The sequence below is a fragment of the Pantherophis guttatus genome, chromosome 1, assembly GCF_059756535.1.
Source record: "Pantherophis guttatus breed Tessera chromosome 1, ASM5975653v1, whole genome shotgun sequence".
Classification (NCBI taxonomy): Eukaryota; Metazoa; Chordata; class Lepidosauria; order Squamata; family Colubridae; genus Pantherophis; species Pantherophis guttatus.
The window spans coordinates 9,612,852-9,638,404 of record NC_142063.1 but is presented as its reverse complement, the minus strand read 5'-3'; the positions used below and the strand labels follow the sequence as shown (position 1 = coordinate 9,638,404).

The window sequence follows — 25,553 nt, the reverse complement described above, 5'->3', positions numbered from 1 at the left end:
AGTCGCTTTGAATAGTAATGGTCTTTGTAGCATCATCATATTTTAACACTGGAGCAATGGTGGCCAAGCGTTTTATCTTCTATACTGCCTGGTCCTGCTTGGGGAGCCAATGCCAAACTGCATCTTTGTCCAGAAGGCGTCTCAATGGCTGACATACCTCTGACAGGTGCGGCAGAAATTTTGCTAAATAGATAATAAAACCAATAAATCTTTGCACCGATTTAGCATCAGCAGGCGGTGGCATCTCCACAATGACTCTAATCTTATCTGGATCAGCTTTTAAACCTCGTGAGGACAAGATATGCCCATGGAAGCGGACTTTTTGAACCTTAAACTGCAACTTCTTTACGCTGAGCCTTAACCTCACCTGCCTACGCCGATATAATAGTGCTATTAGCTTCTCATCATGGTTATGCTCAGCTTTTTCATCTGTTTCACCACAGCCAACTACATAAGAAATCAGCTATTGGCTCAATTCCACTGAGCCCACTTAATAATTCGTGCTGCTTTCGTTGATACACCTCTGGTGCTACGGAAACTCCAAAGGGTAATTTGAGCCATCTCTTTCTGCCCCATGGAGTCCAGAACGTCGTCATGTAGCTACTCGTTTCATCCAGTTTACACTGTAGGAAGGCATCTCTGGTGTCAACAAGCATGAAAACCCGTACTTTGGATAGCTAGTGCAAAACGTCATCAAGTGTTGGCATTAAGTAGTGTGACCATTTTAGGGCCATATTCAGAAACTTAGGATCAATGTAGATTCTAATCTTCTCCAGCCTCCTAATTACAACCACGTTGCTTATCCAATCGGTGGGCTCAGATACTGATGTAATATGTCCTTCTGCCTCGTACTTATCCAGTTGTGCTTTAACCTGCAGCTTAATAGCTATAGGCACATTACGTGGCGCACTTTGTACTGGAGAAATGGTAGAATCAAGTTCAAAATGAACCTTTCCTGGAACAGATACTATGGGGCCCTCAAACACCTCCTTGTAAACTTGGAGGATTTGCTGTTTTGTCAATGGCCTCGTCAGAGGTTTGTGGGGGGGTTTAACTCACAACATTGTGTAACTTGGCCGGAATGGTGAACTGCATTAACCCCAAGCACTTACATGTTGATCCTGACAATAGCGGTTTCTGATCAGCTTCCACAATCTCAAATTCAAGTTTATAAATATCCCCACATATGCTGCATTGTTTGAAATAGGCCTAGTGAGTCCATTAGTTCCCCTGAATATAACTTCAGTTTAGTACTACTAGGCCGAAGAAGTATCTCAGGTGCCAGTTTCATTTTATCCTTTAGACTCATAACATCACATGTTGCACCCGAGACCAGCTGGCAAGGGTTGAATTATGTTGTTAAAACTGAGATTTACAAACCATTTTTTGCCCTTAGAGTGTACTGCGCCAATACATTCTTTCCTATAAACCACATCAGTAGTAAACAAGGATGCATCATCCGAGTCTGATATTTGCTCAATTGTGTGCAGCTTCCTCGCTTCCATTTTATGTGCCCTACATACTCCTGCAAAGTGATTTAACCTCCCACACACTCTGCAGTCTCAATTCGTCTCAAGTCTCAATTCTAAGAAATGGAGGTAGTGACAGATTTTATTTTCCCAGGCTCCAAGATCACTGCAGATGGGGACTGCAGCCAAGGAGTTAAAAGACGCTTGCTCCTGGGGAGGAAAGCTATGGCAAATCTAGACAGCATACTAAAAAGCAGAGACATCATCCTGCCAACAAAAGTGTGTATAGTCAAGGTTATGGTGTTCCCAGTTGCAATGTATGGCTGTGAAAGTTGGACCATAAGAAAGGCCAAGCGCCAAAGAATTGAGGCCTTTGAATGATGATGCTGGAGAAGACTCCTGCAAGTCCCTTGGACTGCAAGGCGATCAAACTGGTCAGTCCTTGAGGAGATCAACCCTGAATGCTCTTTAGAAGGCCAGATCCTGAAGAGGAAACTCAAATACTTTGGCCACCAAATGAGAAGGAAGGACTCACTGGAGAAGAGCCTAATGCTGGGAAAAATTGGGAGCAAAAGAAGAATGGGATGACAGAGAATGAGGTGGCTGGATAGAGTCACTGAAGCAGTCAGCATGAGCTTAAATGGACTCCAGAGGATGGTAGAAGACAGGAAGGCCTGGAGGAACATTGTCCATGGGGTCACGATGGGTCGGACACGACTTCACAACTAACAACAACACTCTGCAGGTTTTTCCATATGCAGGGCACTGCTCTCTCTCTTGTATATGCACACGGCTGCAATACTTGCATGCTACTTGATTATTTGCAAATGAATTATACAGCTGTGTTTTATGCTGGCGCTTGTATTGGTAGTTCGTCATACTTGGCTGTTGTTTAGAGACTGTATTGACACAATCTTTAATCCGCTCTAGATCTCTCAGCCGTTTGTCAGTAAGTTCTATAGTCCAACACATCTCAATTGCTGCTTGTAGGCTTAAATTATGCTCTCTCAAGAGGTGGTGGGCGTGTGCTTTCACTGGTAACGCCCAAAACTATTTTGTCCCAAATAAGTTCGTCTCTTAAGAGGCCATAGTCACAGCTTGCAGCTTTTTCCCTTAAGTGTGTGACGAAGCTATCTATTGTTTCACCTTCTTCTTGCTTGCAGCTGCCGAATATATATCTTTCGTAAATGACAGTTTTAAGAGGTCTAAAATAGACCTCTCAAGCATCTAGGATAGATTTGATGTTGCTTTTTTGCTCCTCAGTAAGGGTTACTGTTGTGTTTATAAATGTGGAGGCATTCACTGCCCATCAATCTCCTTAATGTGGCCGCTTGTACTGCTGCTGGCTTATCATTCAAGCCTGTAGCTAAGAAATAGTCTTCAAACTCTGCCCTCAACGTATCCCAATTCCTGCTGCAGTCTCCACTCACCTTCATGGCCTCAGGCAGAGGTATGCTATTAGCAGCTGCCATGCTGGTGCGTGCCTTGCCTTCAACTGCTTGGCTTTCGGGAGTATGCCTCAAGACTTGGATTCAGACTTCGGACACCATGTTTCAAGAAGTTTAATCAAAATGCAGTTAACAGTGATAAGCCATCATTAGAAGTATATATATATATATATGCATATGACAGGAATCGGAAAATGCCTCACAGGAGCAGCTAAAGGCAACTCCTAGGGAGGCAGGAAATGCATCTCAGAATAGAGCTGCCTACACAGCAGACATAACCACTGTAACATACCTCTGGCTCAACCTCTCTTGGAGGACTTGGTGGAACTTCTGGCTCAACTTCTGGAGGGCTTGGTGGAACTTCTGGCTCAATCTCTTCTGGAGGACTTGGTGGAGCTTCTGGCTCAACCTCTTCTGGGAGTCTTGGTACCTCTGGCTCAATCTCTTCTGGAGGACTTGGTGGGACTTCTGGCTCAACCTCTTCTGGAGGACTTGGTGGAGCTTCTGGCTCAACCTCTTCTGGAGGACTTGGTGGAGCTTCTGGCTCAACCTCTTCTGGAGGACTTGGTGGAACCTCTGGCTCAACCTCTTCTGGAGGACTTGGTACCTCTGGCTCAACCTCTTCTGGAGGACCTGGTGGAACTTCTGGCTCAACTTCTTCTGGAGGACTTGGTGGAACTTCTGGCTCAACTTCTTCTGGAGGACTTGGTGGAGCTTCTGGCTCAATCTCTTCTGGAGGACTTGGTGGAGCTTCTGGCTCAACCTCTTCTGGAGGACTTGGTACCTCTGGCTCAACCTCTTCTGGAGGACCTGGTGGAACTTCTGGCTCAACCTCTTCTGGAGGACTTGGTGGAACTTCTGGCTCAACCTCTCCTGGAGGACCTGGTGGAACTTCTGGCTCAACTTCTTCTGGAGGACTTGGTACCTCTGGCTCAACTTCTTCTGGAGGACTTGGTGGAACTTCTGGCTCAACCTCTTCTGGAGGACTTGGTTCCTCTGGCTCAACCTCTTCCGGAGGACCTGGTGGGACTTCTGGCTCAACTTCTTCTGGAGGACTTGGTACCTCTGGCTCAACCTCTTCTGGAGGACCTGGTGGGACTTCTGGCTCAACCTCTGCTGGAGGGCTTGGTGGCGCCTCCGGCTCAACTTCTGCTGGAGGACTTGGCAACTTTTCAGAGCTGACGTCTGGAGGCGGCGTGACTTCTTTGCTCGGCACTACCTCAATCTCCTCCCTGTAGTGAATCTCTGTGGAAAATGTTGAGACCATCTCCGCAATCTCACCCTCAATAGGAATTTCTTGCTTTTCTTCGACCTTGCTACTTATAGATATGGAGACCCCCAAATCTTCATTATCGCTGCTCTGGGCAACTCGTGGACCAATTTCATCAATACTGGAGCCAGGGGAGAAGGATTCAGTTTGCAGGCACACGGATTGCTGCGGGAGGGAATTCCTCTGAGTCCATTGGATGCTGATTTCGGTCAGCTTCTCAAAACTTTTCTGGTAGTCCATAGCGTCCACATGTTGGACCTGTCCAATCTGGGGAGGAGCCCACCAAGCAAACAGGGAGAGGAAGAAGAAAAGATGAAGTCACTGGTTGGGGGGTAAACATGTACAGACGTGGTCCTTGGTGCTCTCTGACCTGGCCTGTTTGCTTGCAGACATTTTGATACCAAACTAGGTAACTCCATCAGTGCAAGGGTTGCAAAGATGCTTCACACAAATCCCAGAAGGTACAGAAGCCCGTACCTCTTAAACTACCGTGTTTCCCCGAAACTAGGACATGTCCGGATAATAAGCCCAATTGGGCTTTCGAGTGCATGTGCTAAAATAAGCCCCCCCCGAAAATAAGCTCCCTCCAATACTTAGACGCATGTGCAGCTGCCACGCAAACAACACGACGTGAGGAGGTGAGGCCGGAGAGGTGGGGACAGAGAGACGGAACATGCCCCACGTGCCCCACATGCACCTGCCATCCATGCAGAATGGCCTCATGGAGGCCGCTCCAGCAAACCTAGCTTATGCGACCCTAGTTTATGTCGACCTGGGACTGGGGAGTGGGGACTGGCACCGGAGCTCCGAGCAGTGGCCGGTGTGGGCTGTCTGGGGAGCCATGAAGCAGGATCGGTGTGGCTGGTTCTTGCCGCAGCATTGCCGGCGAGGATCAGGTCAGAGCCACTGCTGCTGCTGCCACCTGAGATCAGCAGGCCAGATTCGGTGAGCCAGACACACCGCTGCCACTTGGGAGAAGAAGAGAGAGAGGAGGTGCTGCGAGAGAGCCCATTTCTGATGTTCTTCTCCTCCCGGTGGCAGTAGCATGTTCAGCTTCCCAAATCTGGCTTGCCAATCTCAGGCCGGCGAAGGGAAGGGGTGGGGCAATGGAGAAGTGAGACACATGGAATGAGATGGGTCTCCCCTTGCCATCTCTTCTCTCCCCCCCCCCCTCGCCGGGCATGGCAGGAGCTGAAAGTCAGGTAAGACACGGCGGAGAAGACAGGCAGAGAGACAGACAGGGAGAGAAGCAACAGGAGTGAATATCCTCCCGTCTGTTTTTATTTGGTAATGGCACGCTGACCATTTAGCCAGATCTCAACTCCAGATCCTTTGGAGATTTGGGAGGTGACTATTTTTTCCGCCTTGCTTTTCTCTCCCCCCCACCCCACAACTTCATTCTTTAACCAGGAGGGGAGAGTGTGAGATGAGGCGTTTCTTGCTTCAGCTGCACAAATGGCCTTAAAACGATGCTCACCCCCCTCAGCCCCGAACCTGACAGCAGAGTGAAGCCTCCCCCCCAGCTTCAATGTCCGGGCCACATGAACTGAACCCAAGAGTTACAAAGAAGCAGATTGGAAAGAGCCGGCTGCAACTCGCGGCATGGTCTTCCATCCCAGCTTTTTTCACTAACAGAAAACCGATTCAACTTTCTGGCTTTACCTCCCTCCAGAGCTGCCTCAGTCACAACGTCCACTTACGCGAATTCGTCGTCGGCCATGGTTTTGCAGAAGAAGGCTGGATGAGGAGATGCAAAGGGGACTCGGACCGCTTTTCTAAACTTGGATTAAAGTCCGAAGTTGGAGCGCTCTCCACCTAGCAGTTCCATGGCTTAGGATCTGGTTATTTACGAGACCGCCTGCTACCACCAATAGGCTCCCACTGACCGGTACGCTCTCATAGAGAGGGGCTCCTCCGGGTGCCATCAGCCAAACAATGTCGACTGGCGGCCCCCAGGGGGAGAGCCTTCTCTGTGGGGGCACCTACTATCTGGAATGAGCTCCCCCTGGAGATACGGAGGATCCTGGATCTGCGCACCTTCCGTCGCGCTCTCAAGACTTTTTTTATTCCATCAAGCCGGCCTGGCCTAAATCTTTTCCCCTTTAAAATGTAAATTTTAATTTGTTTTTAAAATTATTGGGTGTTTTTAATTTGTCTCGGCCAAATTGTTTTAATTCGGTTTTATTCTGTTTTTAAATTTTGTATTTATGTGTTTTATTCTGTGGCTGTTCACCGCCCTGAGTCCTTCGGGAGTAGGGCGGTGTACAAATCCAATATATGGAAAAAAAAAAAAAAAGCTTTTGCTCTGTTCCTTACGTTCAAATGGTCGCTTCTCCGCTGTGTCTTACCTGACTTCCAGCTCCTGCCATGCCCAGCAAGGGGGGAAGAAGAGACGGCAAGGGGAGCCCCATCTCGTTCCATGCGTCTCGCTTCTCTGCCGCCCCACCCCACCCGCCATGCTGTGGGCGAGAACCGGCCACACTGATCCCGCTTCATGGCTGTGTAGACAGCCCACACCAGCCACTGCTCCGAACGCCGGTGCCAGTCCCACTCGCCCCAGTCCCAGGTCGACAGAGCTAGGGTTGGCAAGATTTTTTTTTGCAGTCGCTCTTTGCGGACGCCATTAAGAGAAGGGGTGCGCGAGCTAGGGTTTGTGGGAGCCTGTTCCATGTGGAGGCAGGTGCATGTGGGACATTTTCCCCCAGGGGTGAAATGCTCCCGGTTCGGACCGGATCGCTTGATCCGGTAGCGATGGAGGCGGGTGGTTCGGAGAACCAGTAGCAAAAATCCCTGCCCCCCCCCACCATTGCCCAGCTGAGCCATGCAATCATCAGAGGCTTTTTTTTTAATTTTTAAAAGCATTTTTTCTATAACCTCTTTGGCCAAAAAAATGCTTTTAAAAGTTAAAAAACAGCCTCTGATGATCCTGCAGCTCAGCTGGGATCATCAGAGGCTTTTAAAAGCATTTTTTCTACAACCTTTTCCGCCAAAAAGGTTATAGAAAAAATGTTTTTAAAAGGAAAAAAAGCCTCTGCCAATCAGGCAAGTCAGCTGGGATCGTCAGAGGCTTTAAAAAAAAAAAAAAGAAAGCCTCTGCCGATTAGGCAAGTCAGCTGGGATCGTCAGAGGCTTTAAAAGCATTTTTTTTTACAACCTCTTTAGCCGAAGAGGTTGTAGAAAAAATGATTTTAAAAGTAAAAAAAAAAAAAGTTGACCACGCCCACTCAGTCATATTACCCACCATCACTATCAAGCCACGCCCACAGAACCGGTAGTAACAAATTTTACATTTCACCACTGTGTTCCCCCCTTCTCCGCCACCCCCCCTGCCTCACCGCCTCACTTCATGCTGTTTGCACGGGAAATAACAAAAGCTGCCAAGATTGCTGGAAGCAGCAGCCTGAGCGGCACTGGCAAAGCAGCCGGTCGGTGCTCCGGGGCTGAGGTTTAGGGATAAGACCCCCGATAATAAGTCCAAGGCCATATTTCGGGGGTCAAAAGAAAATAAGGGGCTGTCTTATTTTTGGGGAAACACGGTAATTATTAGGGCTACTGAATCTGGATTAGAGATCTCCAGAAGGCTAATGAGTTGGGCAGCTATAAGAACAGAATACAGGCCAGTCCTCGACTTACGACTACAATCCAGCCCAAAATTTCTGCCGTTCAAATGGTTTGGTAAATTTTGCTCTCTTTTACGAACTTTCTTGCCACGGTTGTTAAGTGGATCACTGCAATTCATAAGTTAAGTAACACGGTTGTTAAGTGAATCTGGCAGGCTTCCCCATTTTTTGGCTTGTCAGAAGGTCGTAAAAAGTAACCTCGGGACACCGCAACCGTGATAAATATGAGTCAGTTGCCAAGTGTCTGAATTTTGATCATGTGACCGTGGGGAGACCACCAAGGTCATAAGGTGAAAAATAGCCATAAGTCACTACTTTCAGTGCCATTGTAACTTTGAATGGTCGCTAAATGAACTGTTGTAAGTTGAGTTCTGCCTATAAATAAATTAATCAGAAGCTACAAATTGGTAGAATTTCTGGATCTTTTAACAGATTAACAGAGTTGGAAGGGACCTTATAGGTCATCTAGTCCAACCCCCGCGGGAGACCCTACACCAGTGATGGCTAACCTTTTTGCCATTGCGTGCCAAAAGCTGAGGGAGTGCGGGATAGTCACGCACGTGTGTGCCCACACTCATAATTCTATGCGCCCTGCCCTCCCACGCATGTGCATGCAACCCCCCCATGCTCCCCCCACTTTTGGCATGTGATGACACAGTGGGCACGGTAGGCCCGTTTTTTGCCCTCCCCAGGCTCCAGAGGCTTTTTAGGAACCTGGGGAGGGCGAAAACAGCCTTCCCTACCCCACCGGAGGCCCTCTGGAGGCTGAAAACAGCCCGTTTGCCAACTTCTAGTGGGCCCAGAAAGCCCCAAAATCAGCTGGTCAGCACGCACATGCGTACTGGAGCTGAGGTAGGGCAACGCTCGCGTGCCCATCAATATGGCTCTGCGTGCCACCTGTGACACGCGTGCCTTAGGTTCGCCATCACGGCCCTACATCATTTCTGACAAATGGCAGTCCAGTCTTTTCTTGCAAGTCTCAAGTGATGAAGCTCCCACAACTTCCGAAGGCAACTTCTGTTCCATCCGGTTGATTTTTCTCTCAAAGTTCCTCCTCATTTCTAGGTTGAATCTCTCCTCGGTCAGTTTCCATCCATTATTCCTTGACTGACCTTCAGGTGCTTTGGAAAACAGCTTGACCCCTTCCTCTCTGTGGCAGCCCCTCAAATATTAAAATAACTGCTATCACGTCTTCCCTGGTCCTTCTCTTCACTAGACTAGCCACGCCCAGTTCCTGCAACCGTTCTTCATATCTCCAGTCCCCTCATCATCCTGGTTGCTCTCCTCTGCACTTTTGCTAGAGTCTCAAAAATTTTTTTATAGTGTGGTGAACAAAACTGGATGCAGTACTCTAGGTGTGGTCTTACTAGGCCTTTATAGAGGGGTATTAGTACCTCCCTTGATCTTGATGGTATCCCTCTGTTAATGCAGTTTAGGATTGCATTGGCTTTTTTGGCTGCTGCCGCCGCACACGGCTGTCTCATATTTAGCTGGTTGTCCACTAAGACTCCAAAATCCCTCTCACAGTCACTGCTATTAAGTCCGGTTTCACCCAGTTTATATGTGTGCTTTTGGGTTTTTTTTACCTGAGTGTAAGACTTTACATTTCTCTACATTGAATTTTCATTTTGTTAGATAAGTGTTGAAGTCTGTCAAGATCCATCTGGATCTTGAGCGTATCTTCTGGGGTGTTGGCTATTTCTGCCAGCTTAGTACCATCTACAAATTTGGTGAGTTCCCCTTCTATTCCCTCATCTAAGTCGTTTATGAAGATATTGAAGAGTACTGGGCCTAAGTACTGGCACCCCACTGCTTACTTCTTTCCATGTAGACTTAGACCCATTAAGAACTACTCGTTGAGTACGGTTTGTGAGCCATCTGGTGGCGAAGCTATCTATCCCACTTTTTTTCTAGCTTACCAAGAAGTAGGTTGTGGTCTACTGTGTCGAATGCCTTGCTGAAGTCTAAGTATATTATGTCCACAGTATTTTGCTGGTCTAACTAATTTAGTCACTATGTTGAAGAATGAAATAAGATTGGTTTGGCATGATCTGTTTTTAAACGAATCTGTTCTGACTCCTAGTTAATTTACTGTAATTCCAAAATATTGTTTGGTCTTCCAGGTGACTGACTGGAATCCTGCAAGATGGATCCGATAGCTTTGAGCATTTCTTTAGCAAGGTGAGAGAAGGGGAAAAAATAAAGAACCTCAGCTAGTCCTCGACTTAAGACTGTTTGCTTAGTGACCGTTTGAAGTTACAATGGACCTTACTGGCGGGGGGAACTTACTACCAAGGTCTAAAGTTCTGTTGCTTACCCCTCTCCATGATCATGTGACTGAGCAGTCAGCAACCGAGCCATATTATGGCCATTTCCAGCATCCCGTGGTCACATGACTACATAATGACGCTTTTGCTAAAAATCAGGGTTTACTTCCAGCAAAATCACCCCTTACCAAATCCCTATGAAAAATGTCATTAATCTCAAATCGAGACCCAATTTAGGATGGTCCCCTTTAATTTTAAATATACATTTTGATTTTTTTAATTTAAAAAAAAATTAAAATTTAAAATATTTGAACTTTAAAAAATTTTTAAATGGAAAATGTGATTTTTAAAATTTTTTTAAAAAGTTAAAAAATTTAAAAACATTTTACAAATTATTTTTTAAATTAAAAATGTTTTTAAATTTAAAAATGTTTTTAAATTTAAAATGTTCAAATGTTCAAACATTTAAAATTTAAAATATTTGAACTTTTAAATTTTTCAACATTAAAAATGTCAATTGTTTAAATTTTTGAAAAGTTCACATTTTTAAAAATGCTTTGCAATTTTTTTTAATTAAAAAAAGTTCTTTAAATTGAAAAAATAATTTTCAAGTTTAAAATGTAAAAAATTTAAAATTTTAAAAATAAACATTTTAAAATCTTTAAACATTAAAAACTTTTTTAAAACTATTTTTTTTAAATAGTATAGAAATACAATTTGTAAAACATTTTCAAAATTTTTAAAAATGCATCCATCCTGGAAGGCGATAATAGCAAATGGAAAAGGGACTCTCAGCTTACCAAATCAATAATTCGTTGAATTTTAAAAAAATTAAATTTTTAAAAACTTTTACGAATTATTTTTAATTAAAAAATAACATTTTTAAAATTTAATAAATATTTTTTCAAATTCAAAATGTTAACAATTTTAAATTTAAAATGTTATAATTTTTAAACATGAAAAACTTAAAAATTTAAAATTTAAAATATTTGAACATTTAATTTTTTTCAAAATTAAAAATGCCAATTGTTTGAATTTTTAAAAGGTCTAAATTTTTTTAAAATGTTTTACAAATTTCATTTTAAAGTTCTTTAAATTTTAAAAATATATTTTTAAAGTTTAAAATGTAAAACTTTTACATTTTAAAATCTTCAAACATTAAAAAAAATTGTTTTAAAGCTAAAAGAAAACATTAGTGAAAGTTTTACAAATTGTAAAAAACGTTTTCGAAATTTTCAAAAACACGCCCCTCCTAAAAGGCGATAGTGCCAAATGGAAAAGGGAATCGGAGCTTACCAAATCAATGGTTTGTTGAAGCTGAGCCAGATTCTCTTCAGTATTCTTCCGGGCTAGCCTTAGCTTGCTCAGGGCCATCATGTAGGCACGTTGACGGAGTTTGCCCGAAAGGTTGCTGATCCGTGCGAAGCACACTTGCATCTCATGATCGGTAGAGGAATCGTCCATCTCCTCTACGGCTTTCTTCAGACTTGCTGACCAGGCAAGCACAAGAAAACAACCGTCAGGGTTCCAAGTAATACACGCAAAGCAAGCATGACTCCGAGGCGGGAAGATTTCTTTACTGGACATATCATATTGGCACAGGCTGTTGAAAACCGACTCTGAAGTTTCCCGCGGTTTTCACCTAATCAAAAGTAAAGTTTTTTTTCCCTTTCCCAAACAATTAGTCACACGGTCCAATCAAGGTGCCGTCTGGTTCAGTGGTGGGTTGCCCCCGGTTCGCACGGGGTCTATAGAACCAGTAGTAAAACCGGCGGGAGGCTCCGCCCACTGACCCCGACGTCATCAAAATGCTTCTGCACATGTAAGCAAAGCGAGCGTGCGGCCCTGTTGTGAACCGGTAGTAAAGATAAGTAGAACCCATCCCTGGTCTGGTTGCTTGGTAATATCACTCCTCCTGTCCCTGAGCACATGTGGGAACGTCCTTGGTTCTCAGGAGAAAGCATTTTGTTTTGGCTACAAACTCCAGCTATCTCTATTCCCCCCTCCCTCTCCCTCAGCTCCAGTGTGGCAACACTGAAGCCTCAAAATGGCCTCAATCAGGCCGGCTTCAGAGTTGACAACAACTTCCCTTTATCGTTAGTCTTCAACTTACAACCATTTGTTTGGTGACAAAGTTATGGCGCTGAAAAAGGGGACTTATGACTGTTTTTCACACTTAAGTCCCTTGCAGCCCCCTCTCCCCCGATCACGTGATTTACATTCGGACGCTTGGCAACTGGTTCGTATTTATGATGGTCACAATGTCCCGGGATTATGTCCCTTTTGCGACCTTCTGACAAGCAAAGTCGACGGGGAAGCCAGATTCGCTTAACAACCGTGCGACTAATTTAACATCTGCAGTGATTCACTTAACCAGTGGTCAGGTGGTCGGTGGCCAGAAAGGCGGCGAAACTCACTTCAAAAATTGTCTCTGTTGGCAGCAGATCAGGTGACCACGGGGTCGCGGAAACGGTCGTAAAGGGGAAAAACTGCCTCAAGTCCTTTTTTTCAGTGCCATCGTAACTTTGAATGGTCACTAAAACAAACGGTTGTAAGTTGAGGACTACCTGTATGCTGTTGTGTTGCACCTACCTATTTCCTCCTCTGTAAGGGGCAAGTAATGATCCATGAGTTGCTCCGATTTGTCCAGCAACCGATCGACCGTCCGCACAAAAAGCTGGCATATTTGACAAGTCAGAATGCGGTGAGGCTCGTTGGTGTCTTCAGACCATTCAATTTCCAGGTTTTGTAATCCATTTGCGTACTTGGAGGCTTCGGCCTCTGCTTCGGCCAAGATGTTGGCGGTGGTTGGTCCCAGGACCTTTTGAAAGAACACAAAAACCATGATTAACAGGATAATAACACAGTTGGAAGGGACCTTGGAGGTCCTCTAATCCAACCTCCTGCCCAAGCAGGAGACCCTATACCCGTGATGGCGAACCTATGGCACGGGTGCCACAGGTGGCACACGGAGCCATATCTGTGGCCACGCGAGTGTTGCCCTAACTCAACTCCAACGTGCGTGCACGTGCCAGCCAGATGATTTTGGGCCTTCTAGGCCCACCGGAAGTCGGGAAACAGGTTGTTTCCGGCCTCCAGAGGGCCTCCGGAATGGTGGGGGAGGCCGTTTTCACTCTCCCCAGGCTCCAAGAAAGCCTCTGGAGCCTGGGGAGGGTGAAAAACTGGGCTGGCTGGAAGTCGGGAAATGGGCCATTTCCGGCCTCCAGAGGGCCTTGGGTTGGTGGTGGAGGCGGCAGTTTTCATCCACTCCAGGCTCCAAGAAGGCCTCTGGAGCCTGGGGAGGGCAAAAAATGGGCCTACCAGGCCCACCGGCAAGCTTTTTGCCGTTGTGTGCCAAAAGCAGGGGGAGCGTGGATGGGACGTGGGGGGCATTGAATTATGGGTATGGGCACGCATGCGAGTGACCCCCCCCCCATGCTCCCCTGCTTTTGGCACTCGATGGCAAAAAGGTTAGCCATCACTGCCCTATACCATTTCAGACAAATGGTTGTCCAATCTCTTCTTAAAAACCTCCAGTGTTGAAGCACCCACAATTTCTGGAGGCAAGCAGTTCCACTGATACATTTTCTCACTGTCAAGAAATTTCTCCTTAGGTCTAGCTTGGTTCTCGGCTTGATTAGTTTTGTGCGCAAAGCGCGTGCACAAAGAGGACCGGTGGTAACACCGGTTGGTACCCACCACTGGAAGCAACCCAGAACTAAGGAGAAATTTCCTGACAGTGAGAACAATTAACCAGTGGAACAACTTGCCTCCAGAAGTTGTGGCTGCTCCACCACTGGAAGTTTCTAAGAAGATGTTTGTCTGAAGTGGTGGAGCTTTCCTCCCTAAGCAGGGGGTTGGACCAGAGGTGGGTTGCTGGGGGTTCGTCAGAACCTCTAGCTAAGAATCTGTGCGGTTCAGAGAATCCCCAAATCCCAGTCCTGGCTGGCTCCACCCCGCCCACCCCTCCCCTCCTAGGAGTCCCCATGCAGCCTGTTTTGGATGCAGGTAAGTGCAGGGTGCACGCAGAGACTCAGGGAGGACGAAAAACAGGCCTATTGGAAGTTGGGGCCTATTTCCGGCCTCCAAAGGGCCTCCGGAACCTGGGGAGGCTGTTTTCACCCTTCCACAGGCTTAAGGAAAGCCTCCGGAGCCCGGGGAGGACAAAAATGCCACCCCCCACCATGGTGCAGGAGGCCGAGTAGGCCACACCCACCATGGCCACACCCACCCAGCAACTGAGCAAACAACCCCTTGCTAAAATTTTTGAAGCCCACTCCTGGGTTGGACTAGAAGACCTCCGAGGTCCCTTCCAACTCTGTTTTTCTACATTCTAAAAGAGATGGAGCCCACCCACCTTCTCGATGGAGAACGCCGAGTCCTCAATCAGACTGCAAGGAAAGAAGGAATCGAGCGAGGGAGGAGGCGGAGAAGACACTGAGTCCACCGAAAGGTTGAGGTCTGTCTCCACCAGGTATGGCCGGCTAGAGACTTCCGGCACGATGGTGATGTCCGGCGAAGGGGTTCGGGAAACCTCCCATTCCACCTTCAGCTCTTCGTCTGGGCTGCTCATGATGTCGAGAGAGAGAGCTGTGGAGAAAGCTGGCTTGAGACCAAAGCCCATCATCCTGCTCCTGACAGCTTCTACCATTCAGAGATGGGCCGTCTCTTCCTCGGGAGACCCCCCCCATCAAGGTGGTCAATATTACAGGTAGTTCTCAACTCATTTAGTGACCGAAATTGAAAAATATGACTTAGGATCAATCGTCGCACTTACAACCATTGTAGTGTCAACACGGTTACGAGATCAAAATCCAGGCGCTTGGCAACCGGCCTGTATTTAATGATGGTTGCAACATTCCTGGGGTCATGTCTTCACCATTAGTGACATTTCCTCATTACCTTTGGCTGAGTAGATAATGGGGGGAATCGGATTCTCTTAATGACCGTGGGATTCACTTGACAACTGCTAAACAACCCATGGCAGAAAAGGTTGCTAAATCGGGTCCAAGTCACTGAATTGACTTACTTGGCAAAGAAAATTCTGATTCCTAAGTGCAACAGCACTTAGACTTATATACCGCTTCACAGTGCTTCACAGCCAGTGGTGGGATTCAGCCGGTTCGCACCACTTCGGGAGAACCGGTTGTTAACTTTCTGAGCAGTTTGGCAAACTGGTTGTTGGAAGAAATCATTAGGGCAGAGAACCGGTTGTTAAATTACTTGAATCCCACCACTGTTCACAGCCCTCTCTAAGCGGTTTACCGAGTCAGCTTCTTTCCCCCAACAATCTGGGTCCTCATTTTACCGACCTCGGAAGGACGGAAGGCTGAGTCAACCTTGAGCCTGGTGAGATTTGAACTGCCAAATTGCAGACAGCCGGCAGTCAGCAGAAGTAGCTTACAGTACTGCACTCTAACCACTGCGCCACCACGTCTCGTAAATCAAGGACTATTTGTAAGAAGTAAAAGTGGGGGGGGGGGTGGAAATAGCATCTCCGGCTGTGTTGAACCCCTTCCCCCCAAACTCCTTCACTAGCAGCAGAGTCTCAACCTTGCCATCTTGAAAATATAGGGACTTCAATTCCCAGGATTCCCTGGGAATGGTGGTCATATGAGGGGGACTACCTACAGTAGTGGCCAAAATTGTAGAAACCTTTTGGGAAAAGTGTATTTTTGAGGTTTGATGGCTAATAACACCACTTTTTTGGGGGGGGGGAGTTTCAAGATAATCATATTTCGCTGCTAGAATGGCCTGGGAATAGCCCAGACCGTCACCCAATTGTTTATGTTTATGTTGTTTATGTTTATTAGATTTCTATACTGCTCTTCTCCTGGAGGACTCAGGGCGGTGTACAGCCATATTAAAACACATATAAATTTACAAAATTTAAAACAATTTAAAATCAAATATATAAAAATTTGGCCCATAGATTAAAAATAAACATACACCCATTCTAAAATTTGTATTATGCCAGGCTGGCTTGTTGAAACAAAAGGGTCTTCAAGGCGCAGCGAAAGGTATGCAGGTCGGGGATGAGACGAATCTCAAGGGGCAGCTCATTCCAGAGGGCTGGTGCCCCTACAGAGAAGGCTCTCCCTCTGGGTGTCGCCAGTCGGCATTGTCTGGCGGACGGCACCCTGAGGAGCCCCTCTCTGTGGGAGTGTATTGGCTGGTGGGAGGCTATCAGTGGCAGAAGGCGGTCTCGTATATACCCCGGTCCTAAGCCATGGAGCGCTTTAAAGGTGGTGACCAACACCTTGAATCGCACTCGGAAGACCACCAGGAGCCAGTGCAGCTCGCGCAGGAGGGGTGTTACGTGGGTGCGCCAAGTCGCCCCCATAACCACCCGCGCGGCCACATTCTGGACCAGTTGGAGCTTCCGAGTGCTCTTCAAGGGGAGCTCCATGTAGAGAGTGTTACAGTAGTCCAGATGGGATGCGACGAGGGCATGAGTGACCGTGCGCAGGGCATCCCAGTCCAGATAGGGATGCAACTGGTGTATCAGGCGAACCTGATAAAAAGCTCCCCTGGCCACGGCGGTCATATGATCTTCCAAGGACAGCCGTGTATCCAGGAGAACACCCAGGTTGCGAACCCTCTCTGAGGGGGACAAGATCTCGCCCCCAATAGTCAGTGATGGAGCCAGCTGCCTATACCGGGACGCCGGAAACAACAGCCATTCGGTCTTGGAAGGGTTGAGTCTGAGCTTGTTCCTCCCCATCCAGATCCGCATGGCCTCCAGGCACCAGGACATCACGTCAAGGGCATCATTGGGGTGGTCCAGGGTGGAGATGTACAGCTGAGTATTGTCAGCGTACTGGTGGAACTCATCCCAAAACCACGGATGATCTCGCCCAGCGGCTTCACATAAATGTTGAACAGAAGGGGCGAGAGGACTGACTCTTGTGGCACCCCACAAACAAGGCGCCTAGAGGTCAACCTCTGCCCCCCTGCCAACACAAACTGCGTACAGTCGGAGAGGAAGGAGGAGAACCATCGTAGCACGGTGCCCCCCACTCCCAACCCCTCCAATCGTCGCAGCATGATACCATGGTCGATGGTATCAAAAGCCGCTGAGAGATCTAATAGGACCAGGACAGAGGAACAGGCCCTGTCCCGAGCCCTCCAGAGTCATCAACCAATGCGACCAATGCCGTTTCCGTGCTGAACCATGGCCTGAATCCTGACTGGAACGGACCTAGATAATCGGTTTCATCCAGGTATTGGGGAAGTTGTCGCCCCACCACACTCTCAACATCCTTCGCCACAAAGCGAAGGTTGGAGACTGGACGATAATTCGCTAATACAGCCGGGTCCAGGGAAGGCTTCTTGAGGAGAGGCCTCACCACCGCCTCTTTCAAAGAGGTGGGGGAAGAGGCCCTCACTCAAAGAAGCATTAATAATCCCCTGGAGCCAGCCTCGTGTAACTGCCCAGGAGGCCAGCACCAACCAGGAGGGACACGGGTCCAATAAACATGTGGCAGCGCTAAGCCTACCCAGAATCCTGTCCACGTCCTCGGGAGTCACAAGGTCAAACCCCTCCCAGATAACATTCTCAAGACCCACCTCCGTCACCCCATCTGAATCTACCCAATCAGAGTCCAAGCCTTCCCGAATCTGAGTGACTTTGTCATGCAGGAATTGCACAAAATCCTCAGCCCTGCCCTGCAAGGGGTCTTCCCTCGCTCCCAGATGAAGGAGGGAGCAGGTCACCCTAAACAGGGCTACTGGGCGGTTCTCTGCAGACCTGATAAGAGCGGAAAAATAATTAAATTTTGCCGCTTTTATCGCCACTAGGTAGGTCTTAATATGAAATAATAATAATAATAATAATAATAATAATAATAATAATAATAATAATAATAATAATAATAATAATAGAAAATCAATGGCGCCGACTAAAGAACCTTATAATATAATAATATAATAATAACATAATAAAGTCAAGGAATTAACTTCAACCAAGTACATTCGACGAATTCGTAAGATATTAATGTCCAAATTGAGTGGAGGAAACATCATAAAAGCCATAAATACCTGGGCTATACCTGTGATTAGATACTCTGCAGGAATAATTGACTGGACCCAGATGGAGTTAGACAATTTGGACAGAAAAACAAGGAAGCTTATGACAATGAATCATGCCTTGCACCCTAAAAGTGATGTTGACCGATTATATTTACCAAGAGCAGAGGGTGGTCGAGGACTCCTACAAGTAAAGCAGACTGTGGAAGAAGAAAAATGCAGCTTGAATGATTACATCCAGAAAAGTGAAGAACCAACGATTAAGGAAGTAAATAAGGGAGGCCTTTTAAAGACAACTAAAACAAAAGCAGAATATAAGAAAGAAGTAATTGAGCAGCGAGCTGAAAATTGGAAACACAAAGCTCTGCATGGCCAATACTTGAAAAGTATTGAAGGCAAAGCTGACCAGAAACTAACTTGGAACTGGTTAAGATCAGGAGTACTGAAAAAAGAAACAGAAAGCTTTATTTTGGCAGCTCAAGAACAAGCCCTAGCCACAAACTGTATGAAGGCAAAAATTCAACATGTTACCACCAACAGCAAATGCCGCCTCTGCAATGAGAAAGATGAGACAGTCGACCACCTGATCAGTGGGTGCAGCAAAATTTCACAAACTGACTACCTACAACGCCATGACCGTGTTGCTAAAATCATTCACTGGAAATTGTGCCAGAAGTTTGGATTTGAGTACAGCAAAAACCACTGGGAACATCAGGTTGAGAAAGTTTTAGAGAATGAGAAACTCAAGATCTTGTGGGACTTTAGGATTCAGACTGACAGGCACTTGGTCCACAACACACCTGACATAACAATAGTTGAAAAGAAAAAAGTATGGTTCATTGACATTGCAATACCTGGTGATGCACGGATTGAAGATAAGCAGCAAGAAAAAATCACAAAGTACCGGGACTTACAAATTGAAGTTGAGCGACTGTGGAAAAAGAAATCGTGTGTTGTCCCGATTGTAATTGGAGCCCTCGGAGCAATACCCAAAAGGCTACCCCGCTAGAAATTCTAAATTTGCCGGACTTGAACATTTTGACTCTCCAAAAAACCACCTTACTCGGAACAGCTTACATCCTCCGACGATACCTTAACAGTTCCTAGGCCCTTGGTTAGGACTCGAGCTGCTGAGCTATTAACCAGCCTCAAAGGCTGTGAATCTCACTAAAGATTAACCAATAAATAATAATAATAATAATAATAATAATAATAATAATAATAATAATAATAATAATAATAATAATAATAATAATAATTGAAAATCAATGGAGCCGACTAAAGAACTAGTCACGCAGGCACGCAGAGCCATCTCTGTCGGCACACGAGCCGACGCCCAGGTCACTCCACCACACATGTATTTGTTTATTTATTTTTATTTATTTGATTTATATACTGCCCTACTCCCGAAGGACTCAGGGCTGTGAACAGCCAAACAGTAAAAATACATAGATACAAAATTTAAAAAACAAAGTAAAATCGAATTAAACAATTTGGCCCAGACAAATTAAAACACCCCAATCATTTAAAAACCAATTAAAATTTGCATAATTAAAAAGAGGGAAAAAGATTAGGCCAGGCCCGCCTGGTGGAATTAAAAAGGTCTTGAGAGCGTGGCGGAAGGTGCGCAGATCCGGGATCCTCCGTAACTCCGGGGGGAGCTCGTTCCAGATAGTAGGTGCCCCCACAGAGAAGGCTCTCCTCCTGGGGGCCGCCAGTCGACATTGTTTGGCCAACGGCACCCAGAGGAGCCCCTCTCTATGAGAGCGTACCGGCCAGTGGGAGGCTATTGGTGGTAGTAGACGGTACTGTAAATAACCAGGTCCTAAACCATGGAGGCGTGCACATGCCTGCACACCTCCCGCCAGCCAGTTGATTTTCGGGTCTCTGCCTGCTGGGACCAAAAACAGGGGGGGGCACTCTGCACCTCCCCCCAATGCCCCGTTTTGGTGCTAACAGGCCTCTGTGAAGCCTTTTTGTTCCACGAGGCTTCAGAGAGGCCTGGTAGCACAAAAACGGGGGGGGAGCATGGGCGGGGTCATGCACGCATGTGCAGGGGCTGGGGGAGCACCGAGGGGTTGTGCGCTCATGCATCGGGGCGGGGCCTGGGGGAGCATTGCATTATGGGCATGCGCTTTCAGCACCCGAGGAGAAAAAGGTTTGCCATCCCTGGTATAAGTGATATGGATTGCAGCCAGCAGGTGGCGCTTTCTTTCCAATGAGACTTCAGGGCTTGTTTAAGCCCCTTAGAGCAGTGTTTCTCAATCTTGGAAGCTTGAAGATGGGTGGACTTCAACTCCCAGAATCCCCCAGCCAGCGTTGCTGGCTGGGGGATTCTGGGAGTTGAAGTCCACCCATCTTCAAGCTACCAAGGTTGAGAAACACTGCCTTAGAGTCAATCCAAGGCATTTCTTTAAAGCCCCAATGATGTCATATCCCCCGTGACGTCCCTATGCAACAAATATCCTGGCGCTCTGAAGTCAGTACAGGTACTCCTCGACTTAGGACCACAACCGAGCCCGAAAACGGATGCTGCGAAGTAAAACCTTTGTTAAGCGAGCTTGTCCCGTTTAACGACTTTTCTTGCCACAGTCGTTCAGTGGATCGTCACCTTGGTTAACTTAGTAAAACACGGTTGGTTAAGTGAATCTGGATTCCCCGTTGACTTTGGCGGTCAGAAGGTCGCAAAAGTGGATCACGTGACATCCCCCCCCCCGGGAGGCTGCAACCGTCATAAATATGAACCACTTGCCAAGGATCTGAATTTTGACCACGTGACGACAGGGAAGTTGCAACGGTCATAAGTATGAAAAACGGTCATTAAGTCACTTTTTTCAGGGCCGTTGTCACTTCGAACGGTCACTAAATGAACTGTTGTAACCCGAGGACTACCTGCTTTCCGAAATCTTATGGTCCAAAACAGGGGTGAAATGCTCCCGGTTCGGACCGGATCACCCGATCTGGTAGCGATGGCGGCAGATGGTTTGGAGAACCAGTAGCAAAAATGCCCATCTGAGCCGCGTGATCATCAGAGGCTTTTTTTTTTTTACTTTTAAAAGCATTTTTTTACAACCCCTTCGGCCGAAGAAGTTGTAGAAAAAATGGTTTTAAAAGTAAAAAAAAAAAAGTTGGCCACGCCCACCCAGTCACATTACGCCCCACACCCAGCCACGCCCACAGAACCTGTAGTAACAAATTTTACATTTCACCACTGGTTCAGAAGCCTCCCTTGTTTTTCCCACAATCCTCTTACTTACCTTCCATTTCCTCCCGCTCCAGCTGATCGATGATGTAATTCAAATCCTGCAAAGATTGATTGTCGTCTGATATGCTCTGCGCGTCCCTGTCCCCAAACTGGATGACAGATTGAAAGACAAATTAGAAAGCAGGCTTGAATTCCAAACCAGATTTTTAACCAGGTTTCTCTGTTTCCTAGGATGTGCTAACCAGTCATTACCAATATTAATGAATTGGTGATGGCAAATACAAGCAAATAAAGTTTGCACATGGCAATCGGGGTTTGTTTAATCAGAGTTTTTTGATTAAGCCCAAACAGGCCAGGATTTGCACCAAAGAGCATGCTAAAGGCGAACAAACCACAATTGGAGGTAGCATTTTTTTTTAAAAAAAGATCTGTTTTTTGACTTTCCAGTTGAATCTCAGCCTTGAGAATATATTTTTTTCTGGCCAATGCAGTTCTCAGCTGCATTAACAGAGAGATAGAATCAAAATGACAGTGAGAACAATTAATCAGTGGAACTACTTGCCTCCAGAAGTTGTGAATGCTCCAACACTGGAAGTTTTTAAGAAGAGATTGGACAACCGTTTGTCCAAAGTGATACAGGGATTCATGCTTGACCAGGAGGTTGGACTAGAAGACCTCCAAGATGTTCTGCCCCAGCTACGGACCCCAAAGAACGCAGCACACACAAAGTCTGTACAAAACTAAATTAACTAAAATAACTCAGTCTCTTCCAAACAAAGGCTGTTAATTAACTTTCTTAACAGCCAAAAGAATCCAAAGAATAAATAATTGTAATCTTACTATGGTTGGCAAAAAGCCCAGAAGCAATTTGCAGAGAACTAAGATCAAGGCACGAAGGAGAATGAACTAAAGTTGTTCCCTGCAAATTGCTTCAGTTGGCATTCCTCCTTAAATAGGTTAAGGGAGTGGCCAATTAGCCCCAAGCCTTACTCTCGAGGAGATCTCCTCCTGAGGAGCCACTCCTGCCTTTTGGCAGCTCTGCGTGCCCGTGCATCGAGAAGAGGCTGATGACATTACCTAGCTGGGTTATGAAACGTCCGCAAGAAAACGATCATGCTCAGAGAGCAGCAAGGATTCCACAGTTCAGCCCTGAGTTACAAATATTTCTTCTATTGGTTATCCAACTGTGGATCTTATTGTTACCAATATCCCTCCTGTGAGTTGCACCTCATGTCTTTCAGAACAACCCAGGTCTAACCCACATACCTGTTCTCGGTTAGGGTCTGCAGTCATCCACAGGGCATCATCCAAAGGAGAGGAGTCCAAAGGAAGGAAATGAAACAGCAGAATCGTTAGAGCGGATGGGAACCCTTGAGGGCAACTAATCTAGCCCAGGGGCACGCAAAAAGAGTACTTACGCAGCAGTGTACGCAGCAGTGGCTACTTCAAGGGCCCGTTCCCGCACACATCTTTCAAATTTTAATTTTCCCCCCTCCTTCTCTCATGATTTTTTTGGGGGGGGGAATTTTTCAGGACCTGTCTCTTAGAAAGAGTTTCACTGGGCTGAGAGATGGCAGCCTTGAGAGGGAGGTGACAGTTGTAGGCGGGTGATTATGATGCTGCCCTGGACAGCATTGTGTGCATTTTTGCAAGCCCCTTTGGAGAGAGCCAGATATAAGCAGCCAAGAAAAATTACTGGGTTTTTTTTAAAAAAAAATATAACTAACACCCTAAATCTAACTTCGGAAGTTAATACAGATTGCCCTGGCGTGAACCTCTCTCTATGTGTCTGGTTCATAAAGATTCTATACCAGCTCATCATGGTCAGCTCACTGCAGGACAGGAGTTACACTAATATTGAAGAAATAGCGGATTAGAATCATTAAATGATGGAGGCAAAAGGGGGGGATGAAATGGAAGCGGAATGACAAAAATTAAAATAATTTTTAATTTGGCCGTGGCGAGTTGGCCATTGTCCCATTCTGTTTATAAAAGGAGAGTGTTTGAGCGTTGGTGTCCATATATGACTTTACAGACCTCCCCTGAATTTCTCTTCCTTGCCAGTGGTGGGTTGCCCCCGGTTCGGACCGATTCTATAGAACCGGTAGTAAAACCAGAGGGAGGCTCCACCCACCGACCCCGACGTCATCTGAACGTCTTCTGCGCACGCTCTTCTGCCTGCGTGCGGCCCTGTTGCGAACCGGTAGTAAAGGTAAGTAGAACCCACCCCTGTTCCTTGCCCAAATCTCAGGATACAATTGGGGAGCCGTCGCTTTTGCTCACCCATGGTTCCCCCACATCGGCCACCTCAGATGGATGGAAATCACCTCTTCCTTCATGGCAGCATCTTCCTTGCTTTTCTGGAGTCCAAGGAACTCCCAGCATTCCATGCTGCCCTTGTGAAGCATGGTGATGTCACAGATGGCCAGAGGTCCGTTCAGTGCTACGGAGGTCCCACTTCCCAGCCAAGGGGAAGGGGGGGGCACCCGGAGAGAACATCATTCCCTGCCGAGGCTGAGATGACCTACCCGAATATGGGCTTCCTGAAGAGATCTCCTTCTACAGTAGTGGCCAAAATTGTGGAAAACTTTTGGGAAAACTTTTGGGATATTTTCTAAAACTAGTTAACAACACCACTTTTTTTGGAGCAGTAGAGCCATAAAATTATATATCAATGGAAAGATAATTTAATCAGGAATGTAATGCAATACAAAATTAAAATGGCATAAAAAAGAAACAAAGAACCTAATACAAACAAATTAATCCAAAGGATTAATCTAGGTTCCATGGAATATTAGGTAAGTTTCAAAATGCTGTCTCCCTGGATAAGCACACTAAATAAACTAATTACCTTGACATATTGTCTACCAAAAACCTGGCATATAAATTCATTTTGTTCCACCATTGCCAAGTTGCCCTAGTCATGGTGAAACAACCTGAGGGGTTGATAAAACCTATCTTGTATCAGAGAAATTAATTATGATACCATAATTTTAGGAAGGATTTGCTATTAGAATAGCAGTTACAGTATAAAGAAGAAAAGTGAAACACATAGAAAAAAACGGGATATACAAAAATGATCCCCGTAGAAAAAATGAGATATACAAAAATGATCCCCATGTCAGTTAATACTTAGTTGGGTAACCTTTAGCATGAATGACGGTCTTACAACGTCTTCCCATGGAGCGAACCAAGTCTTTTAGTTCTGCAGCTGTTCTAATGGGAAACCAAGATTGAATGATGGCTTCTATTAACTGGGTTTTATTGCTGGGTCGCTTCTGACTAACAAGTTTCTTTAGTCGGCTCCATAGATTTTCAGTTGGGTTAAGAAGGTTAGGGCTATTCCCAGGCTATTCCAGCAGTGGAATAGGATTATCTTGAAACTCCCCCCCCCAAAAAAGCAGTGTTATTAGCCATCAAACCTCAAAAATACACTTTTCCCAAAAGGTTTCTACAATTTTGGCCACTACTGTGGGATCCCGAGATTAACTTTTCTAATAAAGGAGAATATTTGCAGCTCAGGGTTGAACTGCGCTGTCCTTGCTTGTTTTCTTACAGACGTTTCATGACCCAACTAAGTAACATCATTGGTGAGGGTGGAGGTTCATTCTCCGAGCTTATGGGTTGTTTTCTGAATGTTTTGTTACCAGGCTAGGTAACATCTTCAGCGGAGTTTAGGGGATGTCAGTGTCGGTGTTCTGCTTACTCCATGTGGTCAGTAGGTCTTGTGATGGGGAGGTCATGTCAGGTGAGGGTCAAGTCAGGTGAGGGTCTTGTGATGGGTCCTATGACAGGGAGGTCACATCAGTTGGGAGGTGAAGTGCTGGTTTTGTGGGGGGGGCGGTTTGTGTGGGTGGATCAACCACATAGCCAATCAGTGACGGCACCAACTCTCAACCAACCCATGCAAACAGAGGTGGGCTGCTGGCTGCTTTGCACCAGTTCGAACGAACTGGTAGTTAACATTCTACACAGTTTGGAGAACTGGCAAATCCCAAGACTGGCTGGCCCCGCCCTGATTCGTTTTCAGCCTGTTTTCCAGGCCGTTTTCAAAGCCATTTTCCGACTGTTTTTTGGGCCAAAAACAGCCCAAAAAAACACCTGAAAACGGCCCAAAAAACCGCTTGAAAAATGGCCTGAAAAATGGCCGGAAATGGCCTGAAAATGGCCCCAAAAACGGCTGAAAAACAGGCTGAAAAATGGGCGGGGTGGGGCCAGCCAGTGGTGGGATTAGCCTAACCGGCTG

At 46.3% G+C, this 25,553-nt stretch overlaps 2 protein-coding genes across 4 annotated transcripts in view; both read right to left on the bottom strand.

Moving 5' to 3' along the window:
- LOC117668664 (uncharacterized) overlaps positions 1–23,676 on the bottom strand; it is a 35,817-nt gene extending 12,141 nt beyond the window's left edge. The window contains exons 1-7 of one of the 3 annotated variants that reach the window (XM_060681657.2): positions 23,591–23,676; positions 22,574–22,590; positions 21,360–21,456; positions 14,432–14,664; positions 12,667–12,895; positions 11,371–11,564; positions 3,210–4,454 (exon numbers count right to left, since the gene is read on the bottom strand). In XM_060681657.2, the coding sequence (XP_060537640.2) occupies positions 3,210–4,454; positions 11,371–11,564; positions 12,667–12,895; positions 14,432–14,664; positions 21,360–21,456; positions 22,574–22,590; positions 23,591–23,594 (2,019 nt within the window). In that variant the 5' untranslated portion in view covers positions 23,595–23,676. Of the gene's footprint in view, positions 1–3,209; positions 4,455–11,370; positions 11,565–12,666; positions 12,896–14,431; positions 14,665–21,359; positions 21,457–22,573; positions 22,591–22,725; positions 22,873–23,590 lie in introns of those variants that run through there. The other 2 variants (XM_060681659.2, XM_087894325.1) reach the window with 2 other exon arrangements.
- LOC148116323 (uncharacterized) lies at positions 16,008–16,831 on the bottom strand. Its single transcript, XM_087894401.1, has one exon. It carries the CDS (start codon positions 16,829–16,831, stop codon positions 16,043–16,045), a length of 789 nt encoding a protein of 262 aa, XP_087750527.1. The 3' UTR covers positions 16,008–16,042.
- Positions 23,677–25,553: the final 1,877 nt, after the last annotated feature.

What these genes read in the sequence shown, in the direction of transcription:
- LOC148116323 (XM_087894401.1), bottom strand. Translation starts at nt 16,831, where the DNA reads ATGTCCTGGTGCCTGGAGGCCATGCGGATCTGGATGGGGAGGAACAAG.